We start from the raw sequence: 14758 nt of genomic DNA, 5'->3' as shown, positions 1-14758 counted from the left end.
TGCTCACGTACCGGGTGGGTACCAGTTATGTTATGTGCTACTTCACATGGCGATCAAAGCCATTAGGACAATCACTATTGGGTTGGTGGCTCAGTGGTGTGGAAGGGCTGAATTCATGGTTTCCGTAGTAATAACTGAACCACATCCCAGAAGACATTGCTATACTTTGTTTTCTCCGAATGTTGTTTTCTAGGACGTACTGTATAGGGAAACACAATAGCTGAATCCAAGCACTTGACATCACAAGACATCAGGGTGTCAAAATCATCACATACTAAGGCACTTGATTCTACAAAAGTCTAATCAAGCCATCATAGTAATGACGATGAAAAACACCCGCCTTGTTGGTGGCTAGAAGCGTGTTTATGCAAGTTCAATTCGCCATTAAATTGCAGTCGGTGAATGGCAGGCGTATGTAAGTAGGAAGTGACATACTTGATGCGTTTGAACCAGCTGGAGATCAATGGCAGCTTCGTGAGTAGCGATAGTCTTGTAGCTATTTAGCTCTGTTAATGTAATTCTGCGCCACAAGCCATTTTTGGCAGCTAACTAGTTTGTTATCCTGTAACTTTGTACTACTTTGAAAAATCCAAGCGATCAAGTATCGCACCATTCCCCTTGGCCCATTCAAAGTGGACGCTGCCAGGCCACTAACGACCGTAGGGAACTTTCTAAAGTGAGAAATTCGTCTTCGGGTGGAACTGGGTTTTGTTTGTCCCGAAATAAGCAATGAATCTTGAGAAAATTCATTTCATGACGGCTGTGATAAACTAGGGATGTGGCGAGCACTATATATATATATATATATATAACCTAGTCAAAGCAGTCACGTTTCGGCAGAGCCTTATTTGTGCTCCCGAAGAAAGTGATCCAAAGTGGTGGGAATGAATTATCGTACAGTAAAACGTGCGTAAACTAACAAGTAGTTCTCAACCACTCTGTCCTGTGAAGTACGTCATTTTCTGTGTCCCATTCAGTCGGCGGTGTTCAAGATAGCTGAGGTCCTGCAAGGAGATAAATGAAAAAGTTATAACCGTTACACAGGTCACCAATCCCAATGGACATACTGTGCGTAAACAATAATTTTCCTTAGACTTACTGATAGGTACAATCCGTCCCGTCTGAACTCGGCATTTTGGAGCACCAGTTTTTCCATTTCTTGTTCCATTTCTTTGATACTCGTGTTCATTCTGATGATCTCGTGGCGTAACTCACAACTCTTTTCATAGGTCTCTTCTGCTTGCTTCAGAATGAGATTAAGAGCATTCTGGAAAGTACGAAATGTAGAGAAGTTGGACATTTGGTTGAAAAACGGAATTGAATCACAAGATTTATATGATACAGTAGTTCGTGTAATGCTGTTTAGGTAAACTGGCGTACGGAACTAACCTTCGTTGGCTAGGTGGCAATGTTAAACGATTTCCAATTGAGGTTCCTGATGACCTTTAAAATATTGAGTTTTTATCGAAAGTGAAGCCTGGATTCTGAAGGGGGTCAGTTCGACCACCTTTTCTAGGAGTTCGATGTGTCTAATTTCAAATACCGGGAAAATGACATACCTCAGATATTAGTCCCCGCATACTTGCGGAAACACTCTTTAAGTTTACAAGCGACTTAATAGTGTCCCAGAGTTTTTGGGTTACGGGGGGATTTTAAGTCTTCAATGGAGCTTACTTTACAGTACGTCATTTTCGACCTCAAAAGTGCGCGTCCTGCACTTATCTGGAGTAATTCGACCCGAATAGTAGATGAACACTATAGCATTCAACCAAGAGTGGCTGACCGGAATCTCCATACTTTTGGCCAAAACACCGCTGCCTCAAATATCCTCGGATGTTTGTGAGGTTCACAATACTGATGATTACAACTAAGACCGAAACAGCATTCGATGCCTTCTGTTTCTCTGAAAGGTATGTTTCACTCCCAGATTGAAATCCATAATAGAGTACCCTAGTGATTAGCTGATCGCTTACTACATAATCAGACACAAGTTCAGATCCAGAAAGCAGTTATAGAATGCATATTCTCCATGGCTGTGACGTAGTAAGCCAAGACTAGCAGTTAATTGATGTTTCGTTCATCACCCCCCACGGTTTATCCCATCTCCTCCAGGAGAGTTGTGGGTATTATAAAGAAAGACAAATATTTTAGCAACAGCTCACGATCAATTTCATCTAGCGTCAATTCAATGTCTAACCAGCTCGCAACAGCTAATGTATGGATACTCCTCATGGGAAGAAAGTAATAAGTGAAAATTCGAAGGTGAGGCTTTCGAACTGAGTACATCAAACCCCGGATGATTTTGAACGATTTCCCCTGATTTCTTGGATAGGAAGACTGCACTTCTTTAAACACCAGCTCGGCCTAATATCAAGAAAACCGTTTCACTTAGTAAAAACTTGGTTACAGTGCATAAGAAACGAGCGGTTCCTTCAGATTTTATAGGTAGATTGTATTATTATACAGATGAGTAAGTTACTGTCTAACGTTGGCAAAAAGCCAAGTCGAGTCTCCATTCAGCTATCTTAAGATGATCGCCTAAGAAACACCGGCTTATCAAATACAGTAGTTGGTGCGAAATGAAAAAATAGCCTTTTACAAAATAAACTGTGAGTAGGGATTTTATTATTTTTCTACCAAAACCAGGGTACCCGTGAGCAAACTCTGATACCAGTATGTCTTTAGGATCTTTCAGTTAACCTTACCTTTGGTGCCTCATCGTTGGTGCTTCGAATCCGTGCCTCTGACTCTAACCTTAGATTCTCGTACTTGAGGTTGAAATCTTTCCCAAGACGATCGAGCTGCTTAGCGTATTGAGCACGCAGTAAATCGTTTTCCTTTTCCAACCGAGCAAGTTCATCCTCCTGTTCTTTGCGTACCATCTTGAAAGAAAGGGTGCATTACTCGCTTTTAACCGAAAGCTCACACCTAATACACACTTGCTTTCCACTTCCCCACTTCCTTGAATACATAAAACTTGACAGCACAACCATTCACGCAGATTATAGGGGGACTAGACAGTGCCACGATTTACCTGTGTTATACGTTCAAATAAGCAAAGAGCACAAAGCAGAAGGTCAGTATGGGTGTGAATTTTATTTACACTATTTGATCGCGCGTGCTACTTTAGTTATAAGGTTACAATGTATTATAGACTGTGTACCTTCTGTTATAGCTCAGTCAGCGACTATAGACGTTTGAAGAACCAAACAACAACCAGACTAGATCCTAAGGCATGCTAATGGAGACAGATGACTAGACGATCGGACTCTCAGGAACTAAATATGGACAGTCAAAAGGAACTAGATTGTAGTATAAGTTTAGTTCTAGGTGTATAACTTCTCTGCACCTCTTTGAAAGCACCATTCTTATCCACGACTGCGCGCACATATGGACCTGTGAATGGTCTAAGTGACTGATGGTGTGCCTCTAGGTAACGTATGTTTCTGGAGGTACTTGCCGTTCTTTCCGTCCTCATCGTTCTAACCAACCAACTTTGCCTAATTTACACTTAAGATTCTACATGTACTCTCAAGACTTTCTCGGACAAAAAGAATTCTAACTGTTTATCATCTCAGTGAACTTCTAGCATCAAATTATGATGAAAGATGAATTGACCAATCAAAGGACATTAGACCGCCATTTTGAATGCCCGAATAGTGTCTGTGTATCATGTTTAAGCAGCCTTGACTGATCACGCCCATAACACAAAGAATATCTTAGAAGATTATTTACATGCGTTTCTTCAGCACGATCAGGTTTCTGAATATACCACCAGTTAAAACGTCCTATGCACAAAGTGTACTTTATTAACCCGATACTTCACTCACAGGCCTGTCTCCGATAACCCATTGTTTAGGGTGGACTCCAGGTAAGTTCCGCTGTCCCAAACACGTTTAACGAACTGATGTACCTCCTTTGAAGCTTGGCAACACAGAGACAGTGGTTTGTATGTACAAGCCATGAGCGACCTAAAGCACGCTACTCTTGTTTAGGACGGTCAGCAGCTGTTTCAAGAGTTTTCTGTATCCTTACAGGAGAACAAAATGAGCAGCATAAGCTTACTCCACTCCGTTACTGCAGCCCTAACAACAACGGTTGCTGAGGGTAGACTAAACACCCGTCAGCGATCCAATAAGCCTCGCAAATGAGATGAAGATCTAATTAGTATTCATTACCATCGCTCGATTTCGCCCCAAAGTTTTCCTTTGTTTAGAGTGGTCAAGGAAAACAAAAATCTGTGTGCATAATTGTTTTGGAATCAAATTTATTCACATTTCGCAGTTGTGAAGCGAAAACCGGCAGTTAAGATGCCCACATCTGCCAAAATGGTGCTTTCTGGGGCAAATAATTTTTTGTAGAACAATGCACTGTCATTGATAGGCCGAATTTCTGAGCAAAGAGAAATTAAAAAAGCCCCCTCATTCATCTATTCATCTTCAACCATGAACACCACATACCTGTTATACGGCGGCTGTACGCATTACGGTTTCATTCGCTGCTGTTCTGAGTGGAAACAAGCCAGGAGATCAAGCGAAATTCTAGCAGCGACGTCTTGACAGTGATCACCAGCAAACTCATTTGCGCTGGTCATTGCCGTCTCCATGGACATTAATGGTTAAAGATATTAACAGACATGGCACAGTAGTGCTCAGTGGCATGCCTGAATCCAAGCAGTTGCCTTCAGTGCAAACAGCTTCCCATCCCGATCTCCCTCTCATTTATTGGAAAGTAATGCACTGGAAGTTGTGAGCCCGATTAATAAACATACTTGTGCGTATCGGATAAATAAGCTTTTACCGCTTTATTTGCTTTTTAACAATCACAGATAGAACGTATCAAATGAGTGTTCATAAAGTGGATGTAGCTGTTACGGGGTTTCGGTAATATCTCCGCAGCTATTCGTCCGTTTGGAGTGATTCGAACTTTGTTTATGCGAACTTAAAACACCTAAATATGCTATAATTAGTGTGATACACCCAAATGATGTACTGCGACATCTCGAATACCTTATCGGCTGATACACGAGGCTGTCTTATGTAGAACACGCGGTTGAGGACAAACATTACAAACGAGATATTCAGCTGTCTGTAGTTGAGCCTCCCGCTGAAACTAGCTAAATGTGCAAATGAGAGCATTTTGCGAACTCTATCCATTTCGGGTCCGAGGTCGACGGAAACTAACGGGCATCGCTTGCTTCATGAGTCCTAAAAGGGGCAAAATCGGCGCTGTCGAAGACTTTTATGAAACTTTATAAGTAGGATGCTATTTCTAATGCAATTTACTAATTTTACGTAAATGGAGGGACTTCAAAGGAGAATTAAGGCACAGAAACTCTCCTGATTAACTGTTGTTCTGCATAGGCATTTAACTGTGGCAGTGACTAAAAGTCGCATGAATGCCTGTGGAATAAAGAATTACCTTTAACTCGTCCATATTCGCCAGTTTGTCCTTCGCCTCCCGTAACCTTTCTGACTCTTCTTCTAATATCTTGAGAAGGTCTAAAAAGATGGAAAATGCAACAAACCATGAAAGCGTACCCTTCGTTTTCAGATCATACTCCTCGAGCATTTGATGCCTTTTTTCCTCCAGCACTTGAATGGTTTTCTTGTGAAACGCATTTAGAGTAACTGGCTGTTCTGCTCTTAGTTGAAATTTCTTTGCAAAGTAGCACAGGTATTCGTTCTGAAGAACTCATTTTGTACCGGTTTGGGACTTACGTTTCTGGTTCCACTGTTTTCAATCAGCTGATCCACAGTGATAATTTTTTTCTGCCTGTCGAAAACAAAAACTATGTGAACGAAATGTAAACACACAATTCCTGAATTTCATCTCGAGCACGCTCAAGTTCCATACTAACACTAATCAATCTGAAGCGTAAAAGGAATACGAACACGATGGTACTCATTGTTTAAAATGGACTGTTTTTCGGCCTCCAGTTTCCTCATGAACTCTTCGTCAACCGAAACAGGCTTGTCTTTTGCTCCCTCACTGGTGTTTCTTTTCCTGTTTCGTTTCGGCATCTCGCAGTAGTCCTGTGCGTACACTGTGATTGAAAAAGCTCTAAAACGAGGTATGACGCCAAAGCCACATCATGTAAAACAATATAGTAAATAGCAAAGATAAGAAATTGTTAGATGTTGTTGAAAAAATTGGTTTGCAGGTTACTCAGCTTTCATGGTTGAAACTCAGCGGATGTTTAATAGTTCAGACCAGTTGGTAGGGCTGTTGCGGACAGGATGTCCTAACTGGCCCTAACAACGTAAGGAAGATCCTGTCGTAATCCACGTAGTCCGTGTTTAGCTGCCTTCGGCGATTGAACTTTTGCAAATTCTGTTACTGTGTCATAATTCCTCGTTTGAAGGTTGTAGGGGTCAGAGGAACAACAACTTACAAGTAAAAACAACTAACCTCATAAAGTCGCACCGGTCTGTGTGACCAATACAAATTTCATATTTGCAGCTTCTAACGCCAGTATTAGTCTGAAAGCCTAAACTAATATATTCATATATTCAGTATTTTGTTCTTATTTGTAAACGTCTAACAAGTTTTACGTCACAAAATACAATCCTCAGCATGTGTAGGTAACGACTCCTTGTATTTTTCCTTCAAAGGTGTAGAGGCACTTCGGTACCAAATTCAGAATAATAAAGAACGTCATCTATTTGGATCCGAAAATCTCAAATACATTGGAAATAGTGATAAACTCAAATAAAGTTATTGTATTTCAAGCTTTTCAATCAAAATAAGCTGCCCACAGATCGTCTCACATTTTACTCGGGTCGATATTTAAGATCCAAGAAAACGAAATCCTACTTCCAAGGTTGACGATTTTCCATCAACCTTTTAAGTGGTATATTGAATCAGCAATTTTCTGTTGTCAACTTTCTAAAAAAACTGTTTTGTTCAGCGAGAATCATTTCGTAGAGCAGTCATGCCACGTCACTGCATCGTTTAAATTCATCCCAAATATCATCTGAATATACGCTAGCACTTGATCACTAGGACGATTCAATGACCACTTCCCGCTGGTATGGAGGTTAAATTGGATTGTCGTATGAAGTTCTTGGTCATTCAGTCCCTCTACCTGATGGTGTCTGTTCTATGACATCTTTTAACATTCGTCACTGTTTCGTAAAGAAGCATATACCAATTCAAAAGATTCGACATCGCTTAAAACAGCATAAATACAACATCGGGGTGCCGCCTTATCCATTATTAGGATGGGACTCACCTGGCAATGACCCTTTCAGTTTTATAAAGTGCTTCATAGACGGTGCTTTCTTCTTTGAACTACCTTAATCTTTTTTCCTATGCTGATACAATCATTCATTTTTAGTCTCCATTCTCTTATTAGTCCTATGGTCTGTACATCTGGAAACATACTAGTGTATTTTGCCTCCATTGATGTCTTGGAGCCGTTCTTGGCTTTATTTTCCGTCAAATGGTCTTTTACATTGGTTTTTAATTCAGAATACTTCATACCAGTAAGATCAGAACTGTCCTATTGGAGTACGGTAGCAACATGAGACCCGCATTCAGTTGTGTATCACAATGACCGCGAACGTCATAAGCTTTTCTGCTTAATTTTTGTTTCATCCATTTAAGCCCGCAGCCGGGTTCTACGCTGGGTAATACGTTGGTTCTAGCCATTTCGGAGATATCGTGAACAAAGCTCGACAGTGTAGTAAGGTATGTTTTCTGTTACTCGCCCCACCATTATTTCTTCCCTTATACATTCGCTTTTATTTTTCAGTCGAAAACAGATTCCCTTGACCACATGTATCATCAAGCTTTATTGTATCGCTAGTTTTATCATGAAAAAGAATATCAATTTATTCATTGATCCCACATAAAGATGTCACCAGATGAGGCACCATCTTAAAGTCCCGTAATGCAAGCTGTACTCGAATGGACGATTCGAAGTTAGTCTCCTCAAAGGCATTTTACACTGTTTTGGTGATTTGCACGTGGAATTGCAAGCTTTTGGGCATTTCCCCTGTGCCTTATTGTCAACCCACCAAACTTGTGGGAGTTTGAGTGAAAAAACTCTGCCTACATAATCACACCCTTATGCATCTCACATAGGAGGAAAAAGAAATTAGTAAAAAATAACCATTGTTCCTTGGTCATTCGTCTACACCAAGTGTCCCTGAACTGTTTCGTTGTCAATTTGATCTTCAGGTTTAGTATAACGCCACTGGTCTTTATACTTGGACGCATACTTCGTTACTGGTTGTTGATTACCTGGCTTTTGATATCTTTACCAAGCTTGAAAGCTGATTTGCACATGTTTCTTCACCATAGGAGGAGGCAACATTAGTGCGAGTCGGGCGGATAATTTCGCTTTGCCCGCCTGTGTTTAGATGGCGTTTAAAAGTTATCTGTCATCTCTTAATGTGATTACCTAGCTGAGTGACAATATTTTTCGCATCATTCAACTTACCACTCAATCTGTACAAACGCTTGCAGGCAGAGGAGTTACCATCTACATGCGCGCTATAGATATCTCTCTGCATAATAAAGAAATATTTGCAGATCATTTACAATCTTGGAGAACAGACCATCCAATAAACGCACCCAAGCTTCCAATATTTCGGTACACTACTATACTAAATCAAAATCAATTTCAAGAAGTAATTAGTAGTTCTCATTGTTTTTATTGTCATTCGTGCTGTCCGTATAAAACGGATTTAACGAAGGAAATTCAACATATACAACTGAGTTTCTGTTATTGATAAAGAGAATAGAGTTCACTCTTTATTTAGCTGAATGTTTTCAGCTTATTTTGCTCTGCCGAATCCGGAAAAGAGTAAACGGCGAGAAAATTTGCGTCGCTGAACTGCTACCAAAGTACAAGAAATGATGACATGTGGCACAACAGTCTCCAGACCTTTGCACTTGTGTTCAGTAGATATCCACAAATGTAGACCTCATGATCACTAACTAATTAATTTGAGCCAGCCAAAACGACTAGGCAGCCACGGATAAAGGTACTTGATGTATTGGCTTAAATCAGCACTTCCATACGTGCGTTTGTGTGTTTCCTTTTAAGGTGCAACGCAGTGCACGACACTTAAGGTAGTATTCCTTTGGTCGCCTTTCTCACATTTCAACTAACATTAAGTCAAAATTTAAGGACGATTATTCTTTGTTACATTACCAGGAGTGCCCCCATCAACTTCTCTTTGTGAACCGTGTTTCAAGAGCAACAACCCTGGTGGTTGGATTTGGACATATTCTTGTGACCGCAAAACAGGTTATTTTGAAAATGTGATATATCTTTAGCAGCTAAACTTATTATTACTAAGATTCTTAGCAGTAATTTAATCAAAGAAAATGGAGCAACAGGTTGGAAATACTGGTGTTTTTGTGGAATATACGAGCTTCATGCGACTGCTCTATGTTGCATCGATTTATAAGAACCCCTGGGTGGTGGAGAAAGATTGAAATGAACCGCATGTCAGTCAGAGGAAGGTGCCAATCCAGCTACCTTTTGAAATTAAGGATTTCAAGTCGTCCGCAAAAGGTACACATGGACTTGAAGGAACATCTGGAAGGTCGTTGAAGAAGATCGAAAACAGGAACGGGCCCAGAACGGAGGCTTCAGGGACTTTTATGGAGATTGGTGTTGGAGAAGAGTATATCAAGCTTAATTTCACTTAAAATGTTCTATCTGATAGGGACGTCCTAATTCAGCTTACGATTTCTCCTTAAATACCATAAGGCTGGAGCTTGTACAGCAGCGGACCATTTGGGAAGTCAAAAAGCATGGCGTCCGGTATCAGTCCCTTGTTCTTGGCTTGGGTTTAGGTGCTCATAAATACGAGCGTGTTTGTCACGCAATACCGGTTTGGGAGGAATCCATGTTGAAATGATGGTATCAAGGTTTTGGTACAGGGGTGATCTATAATGGTCCATTTCAGAATGCAATCTGTTATCTTGCATAGTAAGGCTAATTTGCCTGTAGCTGCTGGATCATAGTTTGTCACCAGTTTTGTAAATTGGCGTTACAATCGCTTCCTTCCCAGCAAATGGAACGTTGCCAGGTAGAAATTCGTTGCCAGTGTAATTACACTGGCTTATAAGCGACTTCCTCTTTCAGGAACTTTGTATGGACTTCATCTGGCCCCAACAAGCTGAAGGGATTTTTCTTGTGCAAGAGTTGACAAACATCCCCTTCCATGACGACCAAGTATCTTAGGGGCTGCTCGTAGTTACTTTTTGTCAAGACTGGATGTGACACGTTCGCTGTGAGGGCCTATATTCCGGAACAGGGGTTTGCATAATCTTCTCCACAGACCCCAGGACCACTCGTGTTTTCTTCGCTTTTTTTCTGTCAAGGTGGCTCATGTACTCAAATTGGACATTTTTGTTTTCCGGGCGAGGTCTATTATCACTGCCTGTGTTCGTATATCCCATTGGCAGATAGTTGATTTGAAGCGATCCCGCAATTATGGAAACGCCTGTGTCTTACGTGATTATCTTTTTGAATAATAGCTGGAACCTCGTTTTCAGAGCGGCTTTGAGCGGCTTTGCTCAGTTCGACTGGCGCTGGTTTCTTTCGGGCAAGCACCTCGTCAGGCCTCGTGAATAATTTTGAACCATGGTCCTGTATGTCTGTATGTGTGTGTGTTTGAAGCTGACCCCGGTTTAAGTGGTCAAGGAGAATACGGATTTCTGAAAACTCTGCAAGCCAGAAGTTTCCAATCACTGTTTGAGGTTTCGCGTTTTGGCGATGTAGGAAAAATCAAAGGTCAGAATACGGTGGCCACAACGTTAAAGAAGGGCCCTATTTTGCACTTGAGCAATAAACTGTCTTCCGTTGGTGATAGCCGAATAATGCACGTTCTCTGAGCGCTTAAGCGCTCTGTTGACTCATCGTCGATGAAAAATGTGCACCCTACCACTGATGTATAAAACGTAACTCCCGTGATGTCCTTTCTTAGTCCCCAGAGTTTAGATAAATCGCACCCGTAGATAAGTCGAAATGATCCACTCCGCGTCATATTTAAAATTCCGCGTTTATAGGTCAAACCTCTTCATGATGTCCAGTTCACCATTGGCGAGATTGGTATGCCACTAGAACATTCTCCGTTTTTATTATGAAAATCATTATTTCCTCTGGATTTCCGCACGTCCAACGCCTCGAAAGGGCCCGAAGGCCCATTTGATCCGTTCATTTCCAATCCATTAAATAACCTCAGAAGCCCCTTTCTCTTCATTCAGGACACTGAATGCAATGTCCCAATTTCTGTGCATCCTCGAAGTTTACCGAATTAGATGTCGATAATTTCATGTTTAGTTCCAGTGGGGCTCGAATTTAATTACTTATAAGACTGTACTTTCAGAAGACTGAAAGAAAAACCGGCTCCGTTGTTTCAATGAACATTTCGTCGCCGGAAGATCTACCACTCTTGTAGAATTACGCCCAAACCTTCCGCGATTTAATGGTCGAAAAAACAGTTATTCACACACGTTTTCGTAAGTTAGTAAATCTGGATTCTTCTTTTGTGTCCTCAGGTAGCATGGGAGGTTCAGAAATACATGCAGAGGGCTACCAAGGATGACAAATGAATCACTGTAATTTCTTCCACTTCATTCATACTTGAGAATACTTAATCACATCCGGGGGTTTTATGCTGCATTTTGACTCTGAGATGGACGGAAAACGAATTAGCCATTCACAAAGGTTGGGCAACGCAGGAGAAGAGACCCGTGTGATGCAACAGCGTGCGCGTATTGAAAAGGGAGCGCCATGTACAAGCCACGCAAGATACGAAAATATCATGATCACTCGAAGGGTTGTATAACCTGGCTACAGTTTCCTGTCCTGAGCTAGTGGGAGCTCCCCGGAGGTGCCTGTGATAGGGTGAGAGATACACGAATAGGTCGTCCAATGAACGCTTGTTAACAGATGCACTCTTAGTTTCAGTTAGGTTGCATCAAACTCGACCCGAAGCCGGACGCTTCTGACTACCGGGTCGCTTGAGATCGCAAGTCCTGCGGCGTCATCTCGATTCTGACTGGCTAAAATCTATACGTCGGGTACACTCAAAAATGGAAACATCACGCATTGTAGGTTTATGTTTGACCTTTTTGAACAATGCATATAGTGGGGTTATATCTGGATAAAATTTGCACTGGCGAGTCTACATCCCACATAGGGGAAAACCAACGAGATCCCACGCCTACGGGGCACATTATCCTTAAATATTCGGTTTGAACAACTTGTCTTTTTGATGTATTCACGGACTGACACACAAGATCGAGGATACGCATAAATAAATGTCTAATAGTGCTTTAACCCGGGTTCTAGAAGGAGCGTGTACAACCGTCGGAGGAGGGTCATTCCACGCAGCTACTACCCGAAATGAGAAAAAAGTTTTGTCTAATGAATGTGTGTGCTCTGAGCTTGAAAATTTGCTTACTATGTCCCCGCCGTGTGTTTGCCGGGTCAACGGTAGAAAACCTGTTTGCCAAGCTTTGTTCAAACAGGGCATAGGTAAGAATTAGGTCCCCTCGGAGGCGACGGTGCTATAGGATGTATGTAACGATGTTTCTGTTTACAAGTTACACTTTTGAAGTGAAGCCTCCGGGAAGCGTAGTAAGTGTTCTGACCGCGGGACTCCTACACACATTTTTAAATATACGCTGCTAGGGGCTAGTCTATGTAGTCCTGGAAGCACTACATACGCAGGAAAATTACGTCCCATGTCCTCACCTGCGCAAGCTTGTTTTCAACACGAGGCCTGGGGGCCTTGGTAAACATGATGCTTTCATTGTCTCTTAATATGAGGCTACTTGTTTGGAAACAATTTTATTGACTGCTTGCAGGCGAATTACAGAATCATCAGTAATGCATTCTACAGTGGTTCTTAGGAAATAAATGGGAGAAGAATTATTTAAAAAACATGAGCACACCGTGGGCACTCTTAATTGTGGCTGACTGCCTTCGCGAAAAACAGGGTACGGTTGTGTGTTGTGGGCCAACCCCCGTGTTATACGGTTGCGACGGACCCGTTCTCGGGCATATGACCGAGTTAAGTTTATTCCATAGTTTTCTGGACATAGTCGCTGATTTCCATGGAGGACTTGAAAAACCCCAACAAACCACATATTCCTTCTTAGCAATTAGATGCCGATCTGCAGCATACACTTTCAAGCCAGACGTACACAGATAATTCGAATGTTTGATGTCAAAACTGGCGATTGCTAGATGACTATCGCTGGGAACTACACGCCTGAAGCACCGGTAGTTGAAGTCAGCGCAGCTGAACATGTCACTTGGATGATTATGCAAACAGTTATTGACATGCCGACGGCACATTTTGTTAGCGTTACAGTCTGAACGCGTACGTACGCATAACAGAAGGCTGGTGCAAGATCTTCACCCCCTATTCTGTCCATATTTTGCCGGCCGATGAACTGTGTCGGGGAGCATAACTTGTGCCCGTCCCCCGTTGAAAGTCTTGCAGTCTGGTCTCGGATTCCACTAAGGAACCGTACTCACTGGGGTACTACTCGAACATCCGTCATGTTATGTTGCGTTCATCAGAAGTTATATTCTGTGAGCCTACAGACGCTATACTACAAAACCAGCTTACCTGACAACATTACGCTGGAGGAAGTTCTTTGCTTCGTTATACCAGGAACCGGCCTTACCGTGATTGATACCGTACTAGTCGCGTTTGGCATGTTTCAGACACCTGGGCTGCAAGCGTAAAAAAGAGGAATGTTCCTGCACCTGGTTTTATATCATCATAAAATATGGCCCTATGGCCTTGAGATATTATTGGCCCGGTCCAGGCCTCAAGACGACGACTGCCAGCCAATCAGGTAACCCGATTGTGTTAGGCGCATACCATGCTGTTCTGAGCGAAATTAGAGCGCTTTCAAAGGCACTGGAGGACGCGCTAGCTAAGAATGCAGCGACCTGGACGAAATTTGACAAGGAACTTTCCTCGCTGGACCAATACTTCACGATATGCATACCGGGATGGCTGCGATTTCCTCGCTGAACCAATACTTCGCGATATACATACCGGGCCTCATGGCTGCGAGGAAAGTAGTGCAACATTCTGACGCGGCTCTAAAAACCGCCACGTCTCTAGAGGACAGGCGCCTAATGGAAAACAGACTGATAATCTGGGGATTATTCTCCGGAAGAATCACGCCAGCGAAGCTGGCACAGTCGATCCTCACCAAGCCTGATAAATCGCTCCAGGCAGAATGGGCCAGCCAGAAGGGAAGTAAGCGAACTCTTGAACTTCTAGTCAATCTTTCCTGCCCATCCGACGTACAGGAGATCTTGGAGCGGGCTGGAAGCATTCAAAAGGCAAACCCAATGATTTGGCGCCTAGCTGAGGATCGTCCTCTAGACGCGCGTAAGCTTGGTCATAACAGGTCAGCAGTGGAAGCACGAAACAGGCTTCCACCGGGCACCACATTAGACGACCTCAAACTCATGACCAAGCCGATTGTGATCATATCACCCTGTGCTCCCGAAAGCAGGTCCACGAAACCAGCTGCGTCTCCGGACAGCAGTTTTTATTCGACCGCCACAGGCCTCTCGCCCACCAAAGGCAGGGACGCCCTGGATGAGGCAAACCTCACATGCAAGCAGCGCCCAAACTACGTGTAGCTATCAACGTTCATCTCCGTATCAGAGGGCACAGCTGCAGCCGCGCACTGGTCAACAAAGTCACAGCCTCTGAACTGGACTGAGTCAGATGTGCGGGGACAAGGAGCGAAGCCA

General features: G+C 42.6%; 1 protein-coding gene across 1 annotated transcript; it reads right to left on the bottom strand.

Annotated features, from left to right (window-relative positions):
* Positions 1 to 882: 882 nt before the first annotated feature.
* Positions 883 to 5483, bottom strand: T265_10153 (hypothetical protein; the record flags this gene model as incomplete). The annotated part of the gene is made up of 4 exons (XM_009176441.1): positions 883 to 1004; positions 1100 to 1267; positions 2706 to 2882; positions 5422 to 5483. 4 exons carry the CDS (start codon positions 5434 to 5436, stop codon positions 930 to 932), a joined length of 435 nt encoding a protein of 144 aa, XP_009174705.1.
* Positions 5484 to 14758: the final 9275 nt, after the last annotated feature.

The sequence above is a fragment of the Opisthorchis viverrini genome, assembly GCF_000715545.1.
Source record: "Opisthorchis viverrini unplaced genomic scaffold opera_v5_338, whole genome shotgun sequence".
NCBI classification, from domain to species: Eukaryota; Metazoa; Platyhelminthes; class Trematoda; order Opisthorchiida; family Opisthorchiidae; genus Opisthorchis; species Opisthorchis viverrini.
Note: the sequence above shows the minus strand (reverse complement) of the source record. Positions and strands in the feature narration are given on the sequence as shown.